At 44.0% G+C, this 26,056-nt stretch overlaps 1 protein-coding gene across 1 annotated transcript; it reads right to left on the bottom strand.

Moving 5' to 3' along the window:
• Window positions 1–839: 839 nt before the first annotated feature.
• Window positions 840–17,296, bottom strand: LOC120302265 (carbonic anhydrase 4-like). Its single transcript, XM_039330393.1, has 9 exons — window positions 17,223–17,296; window positions 15,093–15,182; window positions 13,562–13,591; window positions 9,405–9,569; window positions 6,191–6,336; window positions 4,698–4,787; window positions 3,644–3,716; window positions 3,383–3,546; window positions 840–1,109 (listed from the first exon to the last, which is right to left on the bottom strand). Exons 2-9 carry the CDS (start codon window positions 15,175–15,177, stop codon window positions 942–944), a joined length of 921 nt encoding a protein of 306 aa, XP_039186327.1. The 5' UTR covers window positions 15,178–15,182; window positions 17,223–17,296; the 3' UTR covers window positions 840–941.
• Between the last annotated feature and the right edge of the window lie 8,760 nt (window positions 17,297–26,056).

Raw genomic sequence — 26,056 nt, 5'->3', positions numbered from 1 at the left:
GATCATATTTTCTTACTATAATTAAACCTTCTTAATGTCCCCTGAAATTGTTGGGATGGCTATTGTCATTAGATATTGCACATTTATCTCATCTTTTTTTTTCAGGAAGATCAGCATTTTGTACTGTATCTGTTTCCATTCCAACCTCTGTGTCCTCATGATTAACTTTGTGAGGTAGGTTAGGTGTGGATAGTCAGCAACCTGTAATTATCTAATAAATCTTGTGACTGAGTGGTGAGTTGAACCTGGTCTTGACCTGTACTTAGGTCAATCTGTTAACTGTGTCGCCATAAGGGTGGCTCGCTGGAATACTGTACAAGAAGTCCTCGTTTAGTAACCACAATTGAGATCAACAAGGGAACCAATAAGCTAAGTGGCCTTTAATTAAAACGGCAAATGTGCTTATGATCTTCTTTCTGCTTTCCTTTGCTTTACAGATCTGCGAAGGTCATAAATGAGAGGACTGGTTACAAAGTTACATTTTTTATCACCATCATAACAGTCGCTATATGAGACTATCTGCACTGTACATATCCCCTAATTTCTAGATTAGAAGGATCTGGAAGACACTCTCAGAAGAATGTTATGGCATCTTATCTAGATTTGAGTTAATGGCCTTTTTTGAAAATTAGAAAACACTATATTTTAGATGTCTTTGAAGTCAGAGTAGGTAAGGCACTACTACATCCTAAACCTCTTTTCAAACATATTTATGTTCAGTTCCTACTAAGTCTCATGAAAGAGTCTTGTGACAGAGATAGGCTGACGTGATATGAATTTGTATTTACCGAATATATAGAGTAATACATTCACGTTTTATTGAAAAACCACAACAAACATTTTGTGGATATTACGGCATTCATTTAATGTTGTGCAAAATTAGACTCACAACATTCAAGATGTGAAGACCAGGTCTTCTTCAGGAGGAACTGAAGTCCTCTTCAAAATATTATGCTAAAGCACCTTTGCAGGCAAGAACCCAGTGTTTTAACTTCCTGGTAGTAATAGACTTTTCGACCATTCAAGGGCTGCACAAAGCGGAAATTGTTTTGCATTCGCCTGTTCTCCTGAATGATGGTAAAATATAGTGAATTTGTCATTTTTTCAACCTGGAAAAAGAGAGGGGGAAAAAAACCAATGGCAGGAGAGAAGAAGAAGAAGGGAGAAGACAGCAAAAAGTGAAAAGTTACTTCATCTACCCAGAATACAGATGTTTAATGTCTTAAGTAGGGATTCCTGACATTCAGCCCAGAGCGCTATTTCCTCAAATTACAACAGGTCAATTTCCTGTCAATTCAGGCAAGAAATGTGGAAACACATAAAAAGGTAGTTCTTAGCTTACAACCCAAGCTAAGAGCAGAATTTCTGTTGCTAAGCAAGGCGGTTGTTAAGTGAACTTTGCCTGATTTTGTGAACTTTTTTTGACACAAGCGAATCACTGCAGTTGTTAAGTTAGGAAACACAGTTGTTAAGTGAATCTGACTCCCCCATTGACTTTGCTTGTCAGAAGGTCGCAAAAGGTGATCACATGACATTGGGACACTACAACCGCCAGGAATAAGGGGCCACTTGCCAAGCATCTGAAGTCAATATGGGATGCTGCAATGGCCGTAAGCGTGAAAAGCAGTCATAAGTCGTTTTTTTCAGTATTGTTGTAACTTCGAACAGTCACTAAAGGAACAGTTGTAAGTCAAGGACTAGTGTACATTCTAAAAATAAAGTCTTGGGACTTAAATGCACTATGTGATTCCATCTCATGGAGTTCTCAGCAGACTTACATATACCTGGAGCTTTCCAAAGTTTGCGCCTTAACTACCAACAACTTGGTATGTATGATCTAGGTATGTCCAATTGGTCCTGCTATTATGCAAGTCTTTTCCAAACACAGATTATGGGCCATAGAGAATCCCTAGCAGACCTTTTCCCACGAGGAGTTTTTATGGGGGATGTTTTCACTCGGGAAGAGCAGCCAGCTCCTTGGACAATAACCTAAAAATGTGTTAGCCCCTGTGGAGCAAGAATACAGGTAGTCTGCAACTTACAACAGTTTATTTATAGGACAAGAGAAACCTTTATTGTCATTTTTTACTATGAACACACTGGCCCATATTAAAAATGAAATTCTGTTTCCTGCTCTCAAGAAAGTATACTTCTACCACACACATACATATACAGCATACATACACACACACACACACACACACACACACACACCCCACACTCCATACATATACTGTATATATACATTTAGTGACCGTTCAAAGTTACAATAGCACTGAAAAAGGTAACTTATGACAATTTTTCACACATCATTAAGCAAATCCATTGTCCTGAAACTGGCAGAAACATCCAAAAATAATGGACATGTGACCGCGGGATCCTGCAGCCAGTCATAAATGTGAGCAGTTGCCAAGCAATCACGTGACCTTGGGGGTGGTTGTTTTGCAACATTTGTACAACACTCAGAAGTGCTTCACAAGCCATAAGCACCTCTCAGAGGCCGTCACAACTTTGACAGTCACAAAATAACCTGTTATAAGTTTAAGGCTACCTGTAGCTCTTTCAATACTTCTCTGTCACACACACACACACCATCAGGATCTGCCATCAGTATTTGCCACTTCTTTGCCTTCTGACATGGCCAGCTCTAAATGCAAAACTAGATCTACAGTATTTGCTTATAGCAGACATGTCAAACACAAGGCCCGGGGGCCAGATGCAGCCCGCAAAGTGGTTTCATGTGGCCCGCAAAGCCATCCTGGAAACAGTGAGGGAACGACCCCTACTGCCTTGGCCCTGGCCCAGGCCAGCTGGGAGCCAATGTACAATTTTGTGGTGACCATCTATGCTGAAACACATTCAGTCTTAGCTCCACAAGGCCGTCTGGAAACAGCGAGGAACCAGCCCTTGCTGTGTCGGCCCCACCCCTGGGTGCATGTTGGGGAGGTGTCACCCTTTGTGAGGAATGAAGAAATGGACCATGCCTTGGAGCTTGCCCCGGTCCCACCCCCTTCTGCCAGAGACCCTCAGATCTGTCCCACTCCTGCCCAGGGCCCCCACAGGCACCCTTGATGCGAACGATGTACAGCTGGCCATGCCCACCCAGTAGGCCATACCCACTCCATCCATGCCCACCCAGTAGGCCGCCCCCCCGCCCCGCCCCCCCCCTGAGGGCAACCGCAATGCTGATGCGACCCTCAATAAAATTGAGTTTGACACCCCTGGCTTATAGCAACTCTATCCTAATCCATAGCGGTTTTGCGACAAACTCCGGAATCTGAGCATTTGAGGATCAGCTGACTCTAATAAGGGCCAGTCTATTTTCAGAGAACCTTAAAGTCCATTCCTGAAAGCTGAGATGAATCAAATCCTATCCACTCACCACTTGGGAATGAACCCCAATGGGTTCTCGAAAGACAATCCAGATCACAGACTCTTCACAGTTTGGAGAAGTGAGAGAACCGCTGTAGCGGTAATAACAGCTTACATCTGCTGTCTTCAATAAACCACCCAGAGAGAATTCCCCATTCAGATCCCAAAAATTATCTGAAAAACCAGAAAAAAGAGACAGTACAACATCACCACATTTTTATTTTAGGGAAGCGGATGGGACTGGGGGGGGGAGGGAGATCCAGAGACTCACCTTTCTCTGGGATTTTGTCAAGAAGATTGGCTAGAGTGGTCCATGGAGTGATATAGTAAACCCCTTGGGATATCTGTAGCAAATTGAAAGAAAACAGAACAGTGTAGAAGATCTCCTGTGCTATACTAAGAAGCTGTATGTACTGTATAGTTGATGGGATGCAGGGAATAGGTGCTTAGTTTGCAAAATAGTCTCTCAATTACAGATGCCACCTTGCAGAGAATAGCATGAATGTGCCTGGCGCAAAAGTGGGTTACAGTTGCACTTATGTCTATATATAGGTCTATATATAGCTAGGCATTTTTATTAAAATTTTTATAGTAACTCCTGGTGTTCACATTTATTTATTTGTTTTAAATAGATAGATAGATAGATATATAGATAGATAGATAGATAGATAGATAGATAGATAGATAGATAGATAGATAGATAGACAGATAGATATAGATATAGATATATAGATATAGTCTCTGACTTACAACCATTCATTTAGTGACCAATCAACCAGAATAGAGCTGAAAGGGACCTTGGAGGTCTTCTAGTCCAACCCCCCGCTCAAGCAGGAGACCCTATACACTATACACCCTATACACCGATAATGGCACTGAAAAAAGTGACATAAAATAGCAAGAGGAAAAATAAAAAAATACACCCTTACCTCCCACCCCAGCAACAACGCACATGTTGACAGACACATGTATTATAATTGCCAACATGTGTCCAAACTAACCAACACAATTCTTTCTATTAATAGGGAACGTGACATGAGGAGAACTAAAGCTGATATCCTGGTCTATCCAAGGTTTACCTAACCCAAACCTGTTCTATGAAAGCTTTTAACTCATAATGGGCAGCAGACCCCAGTAACTAGGAATCCATGCAAATTAACCCAGAAAATAAATGGTAGGCGTCGTATATGGAATTCTCTCTGAACATGTGAAATCCCCATCCTATCTGGAAGATTGCCCCGCTAGGCTGCCCGAGGGACAGATACTCTTGGACTAATCCAGCACTGGATTGGCATTCCTCCTGGAAAACCATCTGCGCTGCTTACCCGCATGAAGAATGCCAGGACAAGCAGTCCTTCAGGATCCTTCTTCGCATCTTCTAAACTCATGTTGTTTTTAGTGTGAACCACGTGCATCTGGTGCAAGAATGGAGAATGAGCATGAGCACCAATATTTTAAACAGACTGTTAACAAGGCAGGTAGCCCTCAACTCACAACTGTTTGCTTAGTGACCCTTTGAAGTTACAACGGCCCTGACAAAACTGACTTGTGACCATTTTTCATGTTTACGACCTTTGCAGCATCCCCACGATCACATTCAGACGCCTGGCAACTGGCTCCTGTTTGTGATTGTTGCGGTGTCCCGGGTTCATGTGATCACATTTTGCAACCTTCTGACAAGCAAAATCAATGGGGAAAACCAGATTCACTTAACAACCCCCTGCTACTAGCTCAACAAAGGCAGTGAGTCAATTAACAACCGTGGCAACAAAGGTCATAAAATGGGGCAAAACTCACCTAACAACTGTGTCGCTTAGCAGTGAAAATTTTGGACTCAGTTGTGATCATAAATTGAGGACTGTCTGATAAAACAGTTTTTCTCAACCCTGGCAATTTTAAGACATGTGGCTTTTAACTCCCAAAAATCCCCAGCCAATCATTCCATCCTATCCTACACACACACACACACACACACACACACACACACACACACACACAATCTATAAAGCTCAGTGGTTGGCTACTTGTAGTTCCCACCTCTTCAGATAGTTGTGATCAGGACAGGAGTTGTGTTCCCTTTTTAACAAGTAATCTATTCTGAAAGAACTTTGCACCCCCCATTACTGGTTTTTACATCCTTCCCCTGAGGACTATCAGCAACATACATTATAGCTTATGAAAAAAGCTGCCAAAGCAGAAGTGCAGAAAGCACAGTCAAAGTTTCTGGTTGCAGAATAATAAATTGATCTTAGCTGGTCAAGTAATCAGCACTACAGGAATGCCCCAAAGGTGCTTTTTTCAAGAGGCAATTGGGTTTTCTGTGTTTTTCCTTGAAGATGTTTTGCTTCTCATCCAAGAAGCTTGTTCAGTTCTGACTCAATGGTGGAGAATGGAAGGATGTATATTCCTTGCAGTCGTCTGGTCATTAGCACTCTTTCCCCACCATTCTGACAGAAATGAAGAAGCGAAACATCTTCAAAAAGAAACAAGAAGGTCCAGTTGCTCTTGAAAAAGCACCTTTGAGACAAGCATGACTTGGATGACTGAGAATCTCCATAGTCCTTGACTTACAACCATTTTCTTTGTGACCATTCAAAGTTACAAAGTCACTGAAAAATGTAACTTACAACTGGTCCTCACACCTACAATCACCATCCACACATCAGGTGAGATCCACTTAACAATCACTTTGCTCAGCAACAGAAATTCTGGTCTCAGCTTGTGGTCATAAGTTGAGAATTACCTGTATTCTCTTACCATCAAGCCAAACATTCATCTCTTAGTAATTTTATTTTTGCCAGCACCCTGAACTGATTACCTCCATGGCGTAGCGTTGGCCATTGATTGTGTGCTCTGCACCACGGGTATTTTGGGTGCCCCAATGCCAGTGGGCGCTGTGCAGCCAATACACTGCTGGTAAGCCGGGACCAGAGATTGTTGCTTTGGAATTAAAAGTTATCTGAACTGCAACAGAATGAAAACAAAATTAAGAGCAAATGTCTTGATGGGTCTTTGATTAACAAGCAAACAGGCATTATTCCAACAGATGTTGATTCGTAAATCCACAATCCCAGAAAATCCCACTCTTAAAACTGTAAGGATGATAGGCGATTTTAGGAGAAGCTCTCCTATTCTACCACCTCTTACAATATTGGACAACATAGTATCAACAGTAGAGATCTTCAAGTTTCTGGATTCTATAATCTCCCAGGACTTAAAATGGACACCTCACTTTAGAACCACTATTAAAAAGGCACAACAAAGAATGTTCTTCCTGCATCAACTCAGAAAAGTCAGATTGCCCAAGGATCTGCTGATACAGTTCTACAGAGGAATTATTGAGTCTGCCATTTGTACCTCAGCAGCAACCAAACAGGACAGGTACAGACTTCAATGGATAGTTAGGACGGCAAAAGAAAAAACTGCAACCAGCTTGCCTTCCATTGAGGATTTGTATACTGCATGAGCCAGAAAGAGGGCTAAGAAAATATCTACAGACTCCTCATATTCTGGACATAAATTGTTTCAACTTCTCCCCTCACGATGCCAAAATAATTAGACACCTAACTCCCACAGCATTGTCTTACTTGCATTGTCTTACTTACTTACATGTCAAACTTGCAACGTGATATCGTGCAACGTATCAAGACAGTTTTGCCATTGCTGGCAATGGGATGGGTGTGGCTTCCGCGTGATGCTGAGGAATTCTGGGAGTTGGTCCACAAGTCATAAACGGGCCAAATTTGAAGACCCATGCAGTAAGCTGCAGTGCTTCTCATCTACTCATCTTTCTCATCTTCTCATCCTTTCTCACCTTCTCATCTTTCCTACAACCTTGTCCTATTGGTATATTATGATTTATCACTTGTTATATCTTATGATTCATGACCTATGACAGAAATCTTCAAACCTGGCCCTTTTATGACTTGTGGACTTCAAATCCCAGAATTTCTCAGCCATGAATGAATGAATGAATGAATGAATGAATCTTAATTCTCAAACTTAGCTATTTTGGATCTCACCTGGAGCCCTTTTTGCAATTCCTAAATTTGTAACAGTTAACAAGCAGGTTCTAACCGATGGAGAATTGCAGCCTGATACCAACATCTGCACCTAGTTTCACAAGCCTTCCATTACGCACATCCAAGACAGGAGAAATAAACAATATGTCTTTCACAAGTGTTAAAGTCTCTCTCTCTCTCTCTCTCTCTCTCTCTCTCTCTCTCTCTCTCTCTCTCTCTCCCTCCCTCCTCCCCGTCACATCTGAGTAGCACCTGCTAACATGACTGCAAGAAATGGAATCCAAATCATGCAGACGAAGAGGTGGAATTATGCAAGATGGGATCCATCAGTGACCTTTGTTTTCTGCAGAGCAGAACAAAAGATTGCAATCAGCAAGGGGAAAGAGGATCACTGCCCTAAGAGCCTTCTGCTCCTCCTGTCTCTAAACTCAAATCAAAAGGGTAGGAAGATTTCGGTGCCATCCATACGATGTCCCTCAAGATGTCCCCTGACTTACTTTTCTTCTCCTTAGAGCAGTAACAGAATAACAGAGTTGGAAGGGATCTTGGAGATCTTCCAACCCCCTGCTCAGGCAGGAAACCCTCAACCTTGATGATGTTAAGATGTCTGGACTTCAACTCCCAGAATTCCCCAGCCTTTGTTCCAGTTGCCAAGATTAAACCTTTTTTACATACTTTTAGTCTGGATGATTGAGCCTTCATTTACATATTTTCCCAGCCAGAAATTAATGTGTTCTCCAATTCCCATGCTGGCTGGGGAATTCTGGGAATTGAAGTCCACACATCTTAACATTGCCAAGGTTGACAAATTCTGACTTGGTGCAATCCAATTTAAGGTTGTCAAGGTCCTCTCAGCATGAGAGCCTTACAGGGTATTCTTTCAGGCCACACATGTGCAGATCGTATCATTCTTTCAGCCCAAATCTGGGCAACATCTGGGACAGTACTCCATATTTTAGGAAGACTGGAGTCACAGCGAAATCATGGATTTGAATGAAAGGATAGATGTGGCAGGCTTTCGGGGGAGGGGTATCCAGGGAGAGGGAAGATGTTCTGGTTGATTCTATTCCACCTCCTGTGAATCTAGAGCAGTGGTTCTCAACCTGTGGATTGGGACCCCATTTGGGGTTGAGCAACCATTTCACGGGGGTCGCCAAACAATGCAGTCCGCCATTTTTTCCCCTTTTCCTTAGCTGTGCTACTCCCTTTTATTCTATTGGCTTTTGAAAGCCAATAGAATAGACTCTCTTGAATAGGGTCTAATTCTATTGGCTTTCAAAAACCAATAGGAATTGTCCAGGCTGTCTCTGCCCTGCTGAGCCCGCCAAAAGTCCCATTCTGCAAACGGTGCTGCACCAGTTGAGTAGTCCTCGACTTACGACTGGTTGGGGGTCGCGGCATTAAAAAGGTTGAGAACCACTGATCTAGAGTTCATGTGACAATAAGGAGGCACTACATCACTATTTCCCAAAAACAAAAATTAGGATCTGCATGGAATTCAATCAGGTTGCATACTTCAGTTTCACTCATATCGAATTTGTAGCACAGATCTCAGTGACTGAATTGCAGTTTATTGCTGCCTACCAAAAATTATTTTATTACGCCTTCATGAATCACATCACATCTCTTAACAGAACTATCAAGCCTGGCGGAAAGGAGACCACACAGTAAGCTTAGCCTAAATAGAAGCAATTATTCCAATTGAAAAACCAAGCTGGATTCCCGAGGTTTATAGGATCATGTAGCCATTGCAACCCATCTGAACTGCTACTACTAGGAATATACCACTGTGATGTAGCACAAGGTTTTTCAACCTTGGCAACTACCAGATATCTAGACTTTGATTCCCAGAATGCCACAGCCAGCAGGGCCACTGCTGAGAATTTTGGGAGTTGAAGCCCACCAATCTGGAAATTGCCAAGGCTGGGAACCCTTGGTGTCGAAAATATTCCTCCAAGTGAAGGAACGTCTTATACATTTAGCAATGGATGGTAATCCATGAATACGTACGATGATACCCTGTATTCTTCATTTGCTTGACAATTTTACGATCTTCATAGCCGTTGAAATATATAGGTCCAAGACTAGAATCATGAACTACTTTCTTGTGGTCAATGTTGATGGGAGATTGTCTCGTGCCACCACAGAAGCCAATAGTTCCCCAAGTGCTAGGTCCTAGCAGAAAAAGAGTAAAGAGGGGATTATATTAGATAATAATATAATAATGTAGCCCTTCCATTTTTTTCTTTTTCCTTTTCCTTTTTGCAATTAGAACATTTTTCTAGAATTTGGCAAACGGGCATGTGTATGCACAGATGTATTTACCCAGTCAGTTTCCAGGTAAAATTCAAGGTGTCGGCTATCAATTTTAATGGCCTACATGGCTTGGGGCCAGGTTATTTGAAGGACCACTACTCTCTTATTAAACCCACCTGTCCTACCAGGCCAGGAAAACAAGGCATGTTGTGGGTTCCATCGATAAGGGATTGTCATCTGGTGGAACCACAAAAAGGGCCTTCAGGTTGTGGCCCCTTCTTCATGGAACACCATTCCTGCTGAGGTACAGTTGGCCCTCAACCTCTGCTTTTCTCAAAGTCCCTAAAACATAGTTTTGTCAGTGGGCCTGGGGGCCACAAATGGAAATGGAGCTGTTCAAATGGCTGATTTGTTTGTGTTGTTTCTGCCATGGGGGTGAGGTGGGAGGATTTATGGGTATTCGTTATGTGGTGGAGTTTTTAAATTTTATAAACCAGAGTTCCCCAATGTTTCCAGCTTTGCGGACCAGCCAGAGGGGGGAGGGGATAGTTCGCAAAATGGCCGGCAAGCACTGGCAGCTCCATTTGAGTGAGTGGAGTGCATGGGCACCTGCCACTCATGTAAATGGAGCACGCACACATGGGCTCACCCACTCCTCCCACAAGTGAGGATGTGTGCAAGCACTCTCTGGCTGTTTCCATGGCCCAGTTGCAAACCCCTTACGGCCCACTAGTAGGCCATGGCCCACAGGTTGCAGACCCTTGTTGTAAACCTCCAAGAGTCACCTATCTATGAGTTGGGCAGCTATACAGGCAGTCCTTGACTTATGACCAAAAAATTTTGTTGTTAAGCAACACAGTTATTGAGTTTGCCCCATTTTACGACCTTTCTTGCCACAGTTGTAAAGTACATTGCTTCAGTTGTTAATAACAAGGTTGTTAAGTGAATCTGGATTCCTCACTGACTTTGTTTGTCAGAAAGTCACAAAAGGGGATCATATGACCCCGGGACACCGCAACTGTCATAAATATGAGACAGTTGCCAAGCATCCGAATTTTGATCGACTTACAGCAGTTCATTTAGTGACAATTCAAAGTTACAACAGCACTGAAAAAAGTGACTTATGACCATTTTTCACACTTAACAACAGTTGCAGCATCCCCAGGGTCACGTGACCAGAATTCAGACATTTGGCAACTGCCTCATATCTTTGACAGATGCAGTGTCCGGAGTCATACGATCACCTTTTGCAACATTTTGGCAAGCAAAGTCAATGGGGAAATCACATTTACTTAACCTTACAACTAACAATTAACTTAAAAACTGTGGTAAAAAAGTCATAAAATGGGGCAAAACTCACTTAGCAGCAGAAATTTTGAGCCTCATATATAAATGACCTGAAAGGAAAAACATTTAGAAGTTCTTCCTCATGTTTCAACAGATTTTAACCTCGAGATAGCTAAGGGTATGTTGGCAGATACCACACTTGTGATTGCAACATATGGAATTACAGAGATTTTCAAACTTAAACAGTGTGAGGGTGGGTGGGCATGTTCATTCCTTTAAACCCCTTATTACCTTTTCCTTCGCATGTTAATATTTTTTAAAGATCTATGGTTTTAATTATCACTACCTTTATACCATTAGGCGTATAACATATGCTATTGTAACGCTGGCCTTTAACAAAAACTGAGCTGTAGACTTCTTCTAGGTGTCATCAGTTGAGGAAATAAACAGTAAATTAATTATAATAATAGCCAATATTAAATTCAAGGTGGTCACTGATTCAATTAAAAAATCCCTAGATCGGGATGTTCAACCAGAGTATGAACAGTAAACAGGCTGAACTAGAAATTCAGGTTAATGAGGGCAGATATGATATTGCTGCCATTACGGAAACATGGTGGGATGAAACACACAAATGGAACACACAGCTAGAGGGATTTAAATTATTTAAGAGAAACAGACCAAATAAAAGAGGAGGTGGAGTTGTTCTCTATATAAGAAATAACTAAATCTCTACAGAAATGGAGCACAATAATGATGAAAACTGTCTTGAATGCATTTGAGTCAATATAAAAGGGGGGGGGGGAATGACATTGCCATAGGTGTATACTAAAGGCCATCCAACCAAACAGAGGAAATAGATGAACTTTTTGCTAGTCAGCTAACTAAGGTATGTAGGACGCACATCACAATAGTAATGGGGGACTTTAATTATCCTGACATCAATTGGGAGACAAACTGCACCAAGTGGAAGATCAAACAGATTCCTGACAAACCTAGCAGACAACTTTGTCTCCCAAAAAGTAGAGAAGAGAACTTGGGGATTAGCCATATTCTATCTAATTCTCACTAATAGAGATGAAATGATAGTAGGTGTTGAAGCCACAGGAACATTGGGAGGAAGTGATCATGCAATATTGGAATTCAACATTATGGAAGCACAAGCAATAGAACACATTCAAACCAGAGTCTTGGACTTTAAGAGAGCTAATTTCAATTAACTTAGAGAGGGCTTGGGAAGGATTCCATGGATGAGAATCCTCAAGGGGAAAACAACCCAAAAAGTGGAAAGAGGGGCATATAACTAAGGCAAAATATCAGCAAATAGCCCAAGCTTGCAAAGATGAAGTGAAGAAAGCTAAGGCTCAAAATGAACTAAGGCTTGTGACCAAAGTCAAAAATAACAAAAAAAAAAAGCTTCTTTCAACATGTAAAAAACAAGAAAAAGGTTAAGGAAACGGTTGGTTCATTAGTGGAGGAAATTGGCAAGAAGGTGACAAGCAACAGGGAGAAAGCAGAACTATTTAACTCATTTTTTGCATCTGTCTTTACGCAAAGGGGGGGAAAGCCCAACCTATCAAAGATAGTGCCATAAAAAATAGAAGAGAAACACAAGTTAAGATAGGCAAGAAAATGGTAAGTGAGCACCTGTCCAGCCTAGATGAGTTCAAATCACCAAGACCATATGGATTACAACCCAAGGTTCTCAAGGAACTGGCAGATGTGATCTCAGAACCACTGAATTATATTTTTCAAAGATCCTGGAGCACTGGGGAACTACCAGAGGACTGGAAAAGAGCTGATGTAGCTCCCATCTTCAAAAAAGGAAAAAACTCAATACCTGGGAAGATTCTGGAAAAGATAATCAAACAATGAATCAGCAAACACCTAGAGGCAAACAAAGTCATTACTAAAAGCCAACATGGGTTTGTCAAAAACAGATCATGCCAGACAAATCTTATTGCATTCTTTGACCAAGTGACAAAATTAATGGATCAGAGGAATGCTGTGGATATAATTTACTTGGACTTCAGTAAGGCATTTGATAAAGTAGATCACAACCTACTACTCGATAAGATAGAAAAATGTGGGTTAGACAGCATCACCACCAGATGGATCCGTAGCTGGTTGAGCAGCCGTACTCAGCATGTGGCCCTCAATGGAACTGCATCTACATGGAGGGAAGTGTGTAGTGAGATGCCCCAGGGCTCTGTTCTAGGCCCAGTGCTCTTTAATATCTTCATCAATGATTTGGATGAGGGGATAGATGGGGAACTCATCAAATTTGCAGACAACACCAAGCTGGCAGGAATAGCCAACACTCCAGAAGACAGGCTTAAAAGACAGGAGGATCTGAACAGACACGAACACTGGGCACTATCTAACAAAATGAAATTCAATGGTGAAAAAAGTAAGGTTCTACATTTAGGAAAGAAAAACCAGAGGAGTGACATGATAGCAATGTTCCAATATCTCAGGAGCTGACAAAAAGAAGAGGGAGTCACGCTATTCTCCAAAACATGTGAAGGCAGGACAAGAAGCAACGGATGGCTCTCCAGCAACAAGGCTTGTGGTTACCACAATAAGAAGGTTTCTGGAATCAGAGAAAAAAAAACATGGCTTACCACACTCTGGTTTGTCATAACACCAGTGACCTGCAAGAAAGAAAAAGAAAAGGGAAATTTAATGGCTTTTTAAGAAAGCATTGAAAGGAACAAAGGCCCAAAGCATCCCAAGGTATTTCTTCCATTCAGGGGTCTTCGCAGGAGCGTCCATAAAAGCGAGATGGCAACCCAGCCAAGTGATCAAAGCCCCGCCCCCTTTTTATGTGTGGGTGTCGTGTATATGATTATGGACACCATCTTGACTTTTTTGACCCCCTCCTGCAGACACTCCTGCTTCCATTCAATACCTAAACCATATTTCTGGCAGGCAAAGGGGTTTTTCTAATTCTCTTCCTCACCAGTTTTCCCAACTCTTCACAGATAAGAACTGAAGATATGGAGAAAACTCCTTTCCCCAAGATAAAACACAGATGTTCAAAATGAATCCCCCCCCCCAAAAAAAGAAGCATTGTCTTTGTTTAAATTTTCATTTCATGGATTACCATAAAAAGAGAGAATTCAACATTGCTACCCATTCCTGAGGACAGGATCCTTTGAAGGACTGACTCCTTCAAAGTACAGGTAGTCCTAGAGCAGTGATGGTGAACCTTTTAGAGACCGACTGCCCAAACTGCAGCCCAAAACCCACTTATGTATCGTCGGGTGCCGGGTGGCGTGGCCCATTGGGTGAGTGTAGCCAATTGGGTGGGCGTGGCCCATTGGGTGGGCATGGCTGCGGTGGTAACGGCAGACTGATTGGGACTAAAAAGTTCAATCAATCAATTCCAATTTTGAGAGATCTTTCTTTTTCCCGCGAGAAGTTGAAATTGATTGGTTGATTGAACCTTTTTTTTTTTGCACATGGCAGTGGAGGCCTAAAGCGAAAAGGTTTTATAAAACCCAGCTGAAGGCCTAGGACTGGGGCAACGGTGCGCGTGCCCACAGAGAGGCTCTGTGTGTCACCTGTGGCACGCATGCCATAGGTTCGCCACCACGGTCCCAGAGTCTTACAACCATCCATTTAGTGACCATTTGAAATTACAACGGCACTAAAAAAAATGACCAATGACTGTTTTTCGCACTGACTGTTGTAGCTCCCCCATGGTCACCTGAGCAAAATTTGGACACTTGGCAATAGCATGAATTTATGACGGTTGCATCCTCCTGACAAGCAGACTCAATGGGGAAGCCAGATTCACTTTACAACCGTGTTACTAACTTAACAACTGCAGTGATTCACTTAACAGCTGTTGCAAGAAAAGTCACAAAATAGGGCAAAACCCACGTTAAGAACTGTCTTGCTTAGCAACAGAAATTTTGGGCTCAGTTGTGGCTGTACGTTGAGGACTACCTTTAGCCGAGCTTTGGCAAATGTAAGCTCTTAATTTACAACTAGGAGCAACTGACACCAAATTTCTCTCCCTTGCAGATGACAGGAATCCAGATAATTTTCTAAATTATCTGGATTCCTGTCAATTAAGGAGGGTGTCTCCCACTGAAAACTGAAATTTCAATTCCACATTCTAGGAAGGTCACATGGTAGAAAACTTACTATCACAAGTAACGCAGAAATTTTCCAGGATCAGGAAGAACAGGATGCATGCTGATAATTTCAGTGGAAAACCAACACTTCCCATTGTACCTGCATAGAGGAAGCACATTGTTAACAGACTACAGAGCCCATCTCTTTCTCCCACACATAGTTTGTATGGACTTGAATAGGGGGGTTGAACCAAAAGATCTCTGAGGTCCCTGCCAGTCCTATGATTTTATGTTCTGTGTTCTAAATAAAAAAGAAATCTTGGGCAGGTTACTAAAGCAGATCAACTGAGGAGGCTGGCCTTCTGGGATCTAGCAGCTCCTGAGTTTCTCTCTACTACTTACCAGCCCAAACAGTATCTTGCATGCTATCTATGCTAAACATTCATTAATTCCCTTTCAAAGGAGGTAGAGTAGACTTGTTCAACGTGTCACTCTCTTAACATCTTCAATTCTAAGTTGCCTAAAGGTTAAGATCCAACAATGGCAGTCCTCGACTTACAACCACAACTGCCCCCCCCCAAACAGGAGGAAAAAGGTCGCAAAATTGGGCCAAACTCACTTAAATACTGTCTTGCTTAGCAACAGGAATTTGGGGCTCAATTGTGGGTGTAAGATGAGGACTGCCTGTATTCGATTTTAACCTTTGGGCAAAGTGGCTTCTGACTCTGCTTGTCAGACAGTCGCAAAAAGGGATCACACGACCCCCGGGACACATAAACATGAGCCAGTTACCAAGTGTCCGCATTTGATCACGTGACCCTGGGGATGCTGCAGTGGGGGGAAAAAACGGTCATAAATCACTTTTTTCAGGACTGTCGTAACTTCGAACAGTCACTAAACGAATGGTTGTAATTCGAGGACTACCTGTTCTACAAGACCACAGGTTGGGAAACATTGCTATATACAGGCTATGTATCTCATTATTAGCAGGATAGATCTGAGCATGCTGAATCCCTAAGGGGAAGGAAACTGCAGAAGTTGCACTTGGCAAGTGGAGAGAGTGAATAAGGCCGCCTAAGAGCTGACGCTGGCATAATAAATCTTGATGGGTGGGGAAGGGCCTTTCCAAACAGAAGGTGGGAACGCCTGCAGAAACATGGCCTATTTTAAATCATCAGTGGGGGGGGGTCATGTGACCTCCTGCAGGCATTCAGTGGGCTGTACTGGAAGGCTTAGTTTATGGAAACCTCCCTCTATGACATTATAATAAAACTGCAACACCTTAAAAACACGGACATATGAGCTCAAGCAACCTCTGCTTGTGTGCAGAGCTCCATTTGCATGACTGGATGGTGCGCACGCACCGCTCGCACAAATGGAGCTGTGCATGAGTGCTTATGCACCTGCCATTCACACATACACACCTGGGCCACCAAGCTGGAAAGGCTGGTGACCGCTTGCTCTAGACTGCCGTTTGTTTAGCTTACTCCTAATTCTGACTTTGCTCAGGGGTCAGTAGTAAAGATTATAATGTACAGAAGCAGATTTACCCAATAAAACCTCCTAAGGCTGCTAATCTGATAAGAAGCTTGGAAGATACCACAGGCTCCCCAGGTCAACCTCCTGCACAAGGGCAGCACTACACATGTATTAACTGATTATAAATTGGATTTATAACCTGGCTTTCACACAGGAGCTCAACATTGTGGGAGTGATGCTCCTTCCACCTGTTTTCCTACATAACCACAACCTGGTTAGGTTGAGAGAGAGGGACTGGCCTCAAGTCACTCAATGAGCTTCTATGGCTGAGAAGGAACTAGAATCTACACCCCCATATTCCTAATCCAGCACTTCACCGCTACATCACTTTGGGTTTGGGGCTGACAAACAGTGGCTAGGCTAACCCAAATTCATGTAGTGAGTTGTCAAGGGTGAGAGTAAACCAAAATCTGGGTCTCTCTGCTCCTAATCCAACATCTGAACCACTACATTACACACCTGCTTCAGAAAATCAGTGGGAATCTGCCAATCTATGATTCCTGACCTATCTTGCAACAAGGATATTCCGTGAAGTCCTTGAAAACAAGGCGGACAGAGAATAGTTGGAAATGTGTGGGACTTCACATCAAAGCTGAAAAATGTGTGGCTTCCCTTGGGTTCAAACTCTACCAGTGGTAGGATTTCTCTCTGCTTTGCTTACCTGCTCTGCGTGGCTCTTTCTGGCGTTGAAGTCTTGGGGAACTGCTTCTTTTTGGGAGTGTCTTTTGGACTTAGGAAACACGGCTTTTGTTATAGGCTTGCTCCTCCCAAAAGGAAGCAGTGGGTAGGCAGGAAAATTGGACACACCTCAAAGACAAGAGGCATTGGGCCATCCACACAGGGACTTGTCTACGAGTGATTTGTTTACCTATTTTTCATACCAGGAGAAGCTCATCTGTATAGGCAACCAATTAAGTAGAATTAGTTGGCTGATATATCATCGGTCTTTGTAATTAGGAGGCCAGTGGCCCGATCTTGAATTACCTTTGATTAACAGAATAACAGAGTTGGAAGGGCCTTTGGAGGGCTTCTAGTCCAACCCCCCTGCTCAACTGCTTTGTCTTCACCCATCTAAGGATCCTGAATACAGGTAGCCCTCGACTTACGACAGTCTCTTTAGTGACCGTTCAAAGTTACAAGGGCACTGAAAAATGTGACTTACGACCGTTTTTCACAGTTATGACCATTGCAGCATCCCCATTGTTAAGTCCTCGCATTAATGGCGAATGATGAAGACGCATGTTGTCCAAAACAACTCTTTATTGTACTTAGCCAAAACTCCAACAACGAGCAAAGGCACGCAGGCCTCCTTTTATATGTCCCAAATCCTCGGACATAATGGCAACATCGTCAGGCACTTTTCGCGCCTTGTGCATGTGCGCAAGGTCGGTGCCACTCAGTCTGGTCCCAGGCAGCTTCTGCAAAGCCCGGGAATCCTTGCAATGTCCCGAGCCTACATTTGCAGGCTCAGGACACAACACCCCTCCCCCCTAGCTTGAAAAATCCTGACACCTTCTTTTGGGAAGAGTGTCACACTTCCTCACAGTCAAGCATGGAAGGGGATGCCTGAGGTTGCCTCCGCCCACAAATTCCATTCTTTTGTTTGTTAATCAAGGACACCCAAATCATAAGTAAACAAAATACATTATTAACTAATGACCTTAAGGGTACTACCCCTTTTAACTTGACAGCAACTTCACAAAGTCTGAAAGTTATTTGGGAGGGCACTTGGCCCTTTGCGACCTCCTTGGACCGGGAGAGTTTGCTGGTTTCCCTTTCTCGCCCACCAGGCTTGGTGAGCCAGGACATTGCTGCCCACTTGCCCCAGAAGTGTGGGTGTGGTTGCCTGACCTACCTGTTCGCCTGTCAGGCTCAGTAGGTCAGGGCTTTGCTGCCCTAAGTACCTGATTGACCTGCCCATTTGCTGGCTGGCTGGGCCCTCTGAGCCTGAACCAGCATCCCTTGGGGGGGGGGGTAGTCTCTAGATCCACAATGGACCTTTCTTGGGAGCACTGTCCCTCGAACCCAAGGTCAGCAGATGGAGAAACAGGGGTGTCTGCATGGCTCCAGTATCCAGCGGACCCCAAGCTCATGCCTGAGGTGCCAGAATCAGGAGTAGCCTCTCTGTTTGCCCCCCTTACAGAGGACTTCCTTCTGGGAGCAACTGCAGAATTTGGCCTACTCCCATGCTGTGTTGCCAGTTCTCTTGCAGTATATGAATTGTGTGGATACCCCCGGTCAGTCTCCCTGTCTGGAGTATTACTAGTTATGGGTGAATAATGTGGATAGTCCCGGTGTGACTCCCTGGCTGGAATAAGTATGGTGTGTGGGATGACCCCCTGCCCCATGACTTCCTGTTTGGAGCGCTTGCGGAATCTTGAGATGGGGAATCAATGGCCTCCTCAGTGACCAGTAATGGCTGCTGACATTGATCCTCAGAATGCACTCTATAGCAGTGGTTCTCAACCTTTTTAATGCCGCGACCCCCAACTGGTCATAAATCGAGGACTACTCAACCGGTTGTAAGCCGAGGACTACTCAACTGGTGCAGCACCGTTTGCAGAATGGGACTTTTGGCGGGCTCAGCAGGGCAGAGACAACCTGCACAATTCCTATTGGCTTTTGAAAGCCAATAGAATTGGACTCTATTCAAGAGAGTCTATTCTATTGGCTTTCAAAAGCCAATAGAATAAAAGGGAGTAGCACAGCCAAGGAAAAGGGGGAAAAAATGGTGGACTGCATTGTTTGGCGACCCCCATGAAATGGTCGTTCGACCCCAAATGGGGTCCCAACCCACAGGTTGAGAACCACTGCTCTATAGCCTTCCTCCCCCCCCCCCCAGAGCAGAGCCAGGAGTGGAAGGGTGAAGTTCCAGCCTTGCACACAGCTGATCTATGTGCCGCCAAAGAACATGGCCGTCTTCCAAGGACACTTCATAGGATAAAGGCCCAGAGAACTTGCAGACCACAGCTGGTACCCAGAGATGACCAGATCCGTAGTTCCAAGTCCAGACCGGAGCACCCACTTGCAGGCTCCTTGGTGCCCATGGATGCAACACCTGAGACACCATCCGGTCTGGATGCAGCCTGTCCAGCTTAGTAATAAGCCAGCGACCCCAGCAAAGTTCAGCGGGGCTCTTCCCGGTGGCTGTGCAAGGTGTGGTGCGATGTGCAAGAAGAAAGTCTGCTAACCTGTGATGCCAGTTACCGTAAGTCGGTCTCTTGAGGTCATCCTTGGTGGTGTGCACCATATGCTCAGCCATTCCGTTGGTGGATGGATGGAAAGGAACAGAAGTTGCATGGCGGATCATGTTGGCCTGAAGAAAAGCTGGAACTCAGAAGAGGTAAATTGAGGACTGTTATCTGAAACCAGAACATCTGGAAGGCCATGAGCTGCAAAAATACTTCTCAGCACCTGGATAGTCTTGGCAGTAGTAGTGGAGGACACAGGAACAACCTCTAGCCACTTAGAATGGCTATCAATAACAACCAGGAAGAATTGCCCCTGAAAGGGCCCAGCGTAATCTATATGTACCCTAGACCATGGGGTTTGAGTGTCCTCCCACCTATGAACTGGGGCCTGAGGCATTTCAGGCCGGGACTGCTGGCACACATGGCACCCATACACCTGGGCCTCAATGGCTTTATCAAGGCCAGGCCACCACAAATGGCTGCGCGCAAGCGCTTTTATCCTGACTATCCCAGGGTGTCCCTCATGTAGATAGTGCAGGACTCTAGTCCTCAATGAGGTTAGGATTACTACCCTACTTCCCCATAACAGACAACCCTTGAAAGTGGACAACTCATGCCTCCTTTGCCAGAAACTTTGGAACTCAGTATCAGGGCACCTGTCAGGCCAACCTGACAACACCCATGTAAGCACGTGTGTAAGCATGTGATCAGTGGCAGTTTCTGCAGCCAGATCCCTAGCATTGAGGGGAGACTCAGACAGCTCTTGAATGGATAGAATATTAATGGCTGGAGAAGGATCAGGCTCCAGTGTTGGCAGGGGTAATCTACTCAGAGCATCAGCATGACCCATTTCCTTTCCAGGTTTGTGTATTAAGGAGTAGTCATATGCTGACAGGAAAATGGACCAATGCAGCATATGAGGAGAAAGAATATGTGGGGTCTGTTTGGTCGTGGTAAACAACCCCAGCAGTGGCTTATGGTCAGTGTAGACCATGAAATGGCGGCCGTATATGAAATCATGAAACTTCTTAATGCCAGCCACAATGGCCAGCGCTTCCCTGTCAATCTGAGCATAATTTCGCTCAGCAGGAGACAGGGTTCTGGAATAATAAGCCACAGGGACCTGTGTCCCATCAGCCATCAGATGGCTAAGAACTGCCCCCACTCCATATGGAGAAGCATCACAGGCAATGCAAACAGGTAGTTGCTCATTGAAGTGAGCTAGTACAGCATTAGAAGTAAGCAAGGCTTTAACCTCATTGAAACTTTTTCATGGACCTTAGTCCACTGCCAACAGGCTTGTTTGTCAAAGTGCCTGTACAAGGGCTCAGCTATAGGAGCTTTGTTTGGCAGAAATGCATGGTAAAAGTTTAATAGCCCCAAGAAGGCTTGTAGTTCACCCTTAGACTTAGGACTTGGGGCCTGCTGAATAGCTTTCAATTTAGATTCAGAAGGGTGACTGCCTTGAGCATCTATCCTGAATCCCAGAAAGTCAGTAGAATTGACTCCTATCTTACACTTGTCCTTTTTTAACTTAAGGCCTGCTCTCCTAAAACGAAGCAAGACAGCCCTTAATCTCTCTGCCAAGTTTTGAGATGATTCTCCTGCAATGAGGACATCATCAAAATATTGGCAGACTCCAGGAATACCCCTCAGTGTGTTCTCCGTGATACTCTGGAATATGCCAGGGGCTACTTTCACCCCAAATTGCAATCTCTTTACTCTAAAAGCTCCTCTATGGGTTACAATTGTCTGAGCCTCAGAAGCTACCTCATCAACAGGCAACTGTTGATAGGCCTGTGCCAGGTCAAGCTTCGCAAAAATGCGCCCCCCTTTATGGAAGCCAGAATGTAACTTACTACAGGTACTGGATAAGCGTGTTGCTGTAAAGCCTTGTTGAGTGTGCACTTGTAATCTGCACATATGCCTATGTCCCCATTAGCCTTTAGAGGTGTTACTATGGGGGTTTCCCAAGGACTAGAATCTACAGGTTCTAAGATGCCCTGCTGGAGCAATTTGTCAAGTTCAGCATCAATCTTGCCCTTGAGGGCAAAAGATACTCTCCTAGGCTTAACTCTAATGGGTGTTATGGAAGGATCTAATCGTAATGAAATTGGAGGCCCCTTATAGGACCCAAGCTCAGAAATGAACACATGTGCAAATTCCTTGCAGACTTCTGCAAGACTAGACGTTTGCAAATGGTGCAGCCCCGTGACCTGGATTCCCAGAGCCTCAAACCAATCGAGTCCAATGAGACTCGTACGTTCACCCCCAACAACCAACACATCTAAGGGACCCTCAAAATCCTTGTACTGTACCATAAGGCCTTCCGCTTAACACACACCTTAGAATTCTGAAAGTCTGTGAGTATCACGTTGGATGGCCTGAGTTTCATTCGAAGGCCACTGCTGCTACAAATCTTTCTGAATGTGTTGAGGGAAATTATGGAGAGAGCGGACCCAGTGTCCAATTCCATGGATAAAGGAACCCCATGCAACCTTACTTTAAGGGACAGCTTCTTCTTTAGGGGTTTATGTGTGCCTGTCCTTAGAATACTTCTGCGTGTTGCGCAGAAACCCACCCTATTTTGGCTGGGGACCCTGGTACCTTTCAGATGCAATTCTTCTCTAGGTTGTACCTTCTGACAACCCAAACAGACGGATGCGATGTGGCCTTGCCTGCCGCATGCCCTGCTAATGGCAGAATGGAACCGGCAGTCTGCTCTTTTGTGGCATCCTCCGCACTCGAAGCATTGGAGAGCTGTTCAAGCCTTTTCTGTGCGTTCCTTCTGTCTCCTTCCGGCTGCCTGGTAACGCTTTTCCACCTCATCTTCAGGAACTTCCTCCAATTCTTCTTGCACGTTCTCCTGGTGGACAGCGACGGTCTCTGGAGAGCTTCTGGTGGGCAGCATATTCTTTACTTCCCCACCTGGTGCTTCCTCTGCTGTAACCTCTCGCAGAGCATCTTGGAAGGAAATATCTTCTTTAGCGAAGATCTTTTGCTGTAAGTCTCTGTTCCTTAACCCGCACATAAATCGATCGCGCAGCCTTTCCTCCAAATCTTTAAACTCACACAGTCTGGCTGCTCGCCTCAAGGCCACAATGAAGTCCTTAGCAGATTCGCCTTCCCTCTGATCCCTTTGTTCAAATGTGTGCCTCCAAACAATGATGGACAACTTGGCCTGGAAATGCTCTTTCAGAAGTTTCTTGAAATCTGTATATGTTACTGCTTCCAGAGAGGTAGGGGCCACTAGATTTTCGGCAATCTCAAAAGCTTCCTGTCCACAGACACACAACAAGGTGGCAGCCTTCAAGCCATCTTCTCGAATTTGGTTGACTCTTAAATAGTTCTCCACCCTCCCAACTTATGATTCCCATCTTTCCGGGTGTGAGACGTTGAACTCTGATAAGCGGCTGATCTTCGCCATTGTAGCTTGCACTTCATCACTCGCTCTTCCAGGGAAGCGGTCTTTCAGCCAAACTCACCCTCCAGCGATGCTGTACTGGCAGGATGGATGCTGACTTTAATGCCGTTTTCCCTCTTCAGGACTTCTTTGGGTGAGTCTTTACAGCTTCCTTCTGATTATCTTGTGAAGCATCCCACCTTTGTCGCCAGTGTTAAGTCCTCGCATTAATGGCAAATGATGAAGACGCATGTTGTCCAAAACAACTCTTTATTGTACTTAGCCAAAACTCCAACAACGAGTAAAGGCATGCAGGCCTCCTTTTATACGTCCCAAATCCCTGGACATAATGGCAACATCGTCAGACACTTTTCGCGCCTTGCGCATGCACGCAAGGTCGGCGCCACTCAGTCTGGTCCTGGGCAGCTTCTGCAAAGCCCGGGAACCCTTGCAACATCCCGAGCCTGCATTTGCAGGCTCAGGACACAACACCCATGATCATGTGATCTAAATTCAGACCCTTGGCAACTGGTTCACACTTATGACAGTTGCTGTGTCCCAGGGTCATGTGATCACCTTTTGCAACCTTCTGACAAGCAAAGTCAATGGGGAAGCCAGATCCACTTAGCAGTTGGGTTACTAACTTACCAACTGCAGTGATTCACTTAACAACTGTGGCAAGAAAGGTTGTAAAATGGGGCAAAACTCACTAACAGGTGTCTCACTTAACAACAGAAATTTGGGGTTCAATTGTGGTCATAAGTTGAGGACTACCTGTAACACAGTTGGAAGGGACTTTGTAGGGTTTCTAGACCAACCCTCTGCTCAAGTGATTTCTTCACCCATGTAAGGACCCTAAATACAGGTAGTTCTCAACTTAAGACTTACTTATGGTAAGGACAGCCAAAAAGATCATAGGAAGCTCGCTCCCTGGTATTCAGGATGCTGCTTATAGGTGCTTATATGTGCTTAGACCTCAAAGCCTTGTTAGAGACCCCACACACTCACTTTACGGTCTGTTTCTGTGGCTCCCCTCTGGGAGGAGATTTCAAAGTATTTATAGCAGGACTACCTGATTCTGTAATAGCCTTGTTCCCTATGCCATCCCTCTGGTAAACTCGCAAGATACGTTCTTCTCTCCATGCACATGTATACATAACCCGAACTAGACTGTGTTGTCTCTCTGTGTCATATAATATATGTGGGTATATGCATACTTCTGTATTTATTTATGTAGTGTGTATCAGAGGTGGTGACTTTTGAGAGCTGAATGCAATGAAATTTCATTTTAATGTATGCCGATTAGTGTACATTCAAAGTGACAATAAAGTTATTATTCTATTCTATTCTATTCTATTCTATTCTATTCTATTCTATTCTATTCTATTCTATTCTATTCTATTCCAACAGTTCATTTAGTGACCATGCAAAATATTGCTTATATTGCCAAATATTGCTTATACTACAACTATAATATTCTGGTTTAATTCCTTGAATTTCCTATCAGTTGAACCCTTGTTAATTAAGGGCCTAATTTGGGATTGTCTGGATTCCCCAGAAATTTAAAGGGCTTCAGTAAATTTCAGGTGCAGCCTCCTTCCCTTGCCTTTTTGAGCATTTGAGAATCAGCAGAAAATCTAAAATTGTTCATTTACTGTAAATAAAGAATGGAACAGAGAAGCCTCAGGGCATCAGCCACAAAGCATATTTACTGCTACTCTTCTTTAATTTTTTGGAGTTTACAAGAAGAAACCTGCAACTCCTGCCTTTGTTTCTTGCACAACAATCATGGGTGGGAAAGCAGCTTCCTTCCGATACGAAATGGTGGTGAAGTACTTGGCAGACAGCCAAACCTATGATCAGTGATAATTATGGGGGACCGGTTTTTAGTGCCAAGATGTAGAGGCTGGAACTAGTCTTATGTGCCTCAATTCACTCTGGCATCTTACAAGGATGCAATGTCTTTCCACATATTCCAAGGAAAGCAGACATCCAGGTTAAGTTACTCAGCCTCTTCCGAAACTGAATCATATTATTCGTCAGTCTCTGAATTAACGCTATTAAACTAAAGCTATGTTCTCACTTGCACCGAACCAGGAAATGTATTTTTTCTGTCAAGGACCCACGATGCAGCCATCAACTTGTTCCTACCCAGTAGGAGATAAGCTGAAGCTGCCCTTAGATCAAAGTGGTGTACAGGTCGTCCTCAAATTACAACAGTTCATTTAGTGACCGTTTGAAGTTACAACGGCATTGAAAAAAAAAGATTGTTCTTCACACGTATGACTGTGGCAGCATCCCCATGGTCACATGATCAGCATCCCGGGGCCATGTGAGAACCTATCGCAACCTTTTAACAAGGCAAAGTCAATGGGGAAGCCAGATTCACTTAACAACCACGTTACTAACTTAACAATTGCAGTGTTTCACTTAACAACTGTAGCAAGAAAGGTCATAAAATGGGGCAAAACTCACATAACAACTGTCTCGCTTAGCAACAGAAATTTCGGGCTCCGTTGTGTCATAAGTGGAGCATATAAATTATACAAATTCAATATCTGACATCCTTTTTTCACGAGCAATCTTTTGCCATTGCTTTGCTGAGAGCAAGGTCTGTCATCACAATGAAGCATTGTCCTTGTTTGTGGCCCTCGGGGATTGGAGCTGGCAAGTGTTTGCCGCTAGGGCAAACAGCCAAAGAAAGTTATATAAATCAGTCTGGGGTCACAAGAAAGCCACTGTCACAGGCCCAGGAGAGAAAAATAGGTTTGCTAAGGTAAGCCATTCTAGTAGTCCAACAGCTGTATTTGCACAACACATTCTCTGCTTCCTGAAGTTTTCAATTTTTCACGGACTCCTTCAAATCACAAACTACTTGACAGGCTAGGTTCTCAAACATGC

This window comes from Crotalus tigris, unplaced genomic scaffold, assembly GCF_016545835.1.
Source record: "Crotalus tigris isolate CLP2741 ecotype Arizona unplaced genomic scaffold, ASM1654583v1 scf7180000024427.8105951120:4207309, whole genome shotgun sequence".
Classification (NCBI taxonomy): Eukaryota; Metazoa; Chordata; class Lepidosauria; order Squamata; family Viperidae; genus Crotalus; species Crotalus tigris.
The sequence above is the reverse complement of the archived record's forward strand: the minus strand, read 5'-3'. Positions and strand labels throughout refer to the sequence as shown.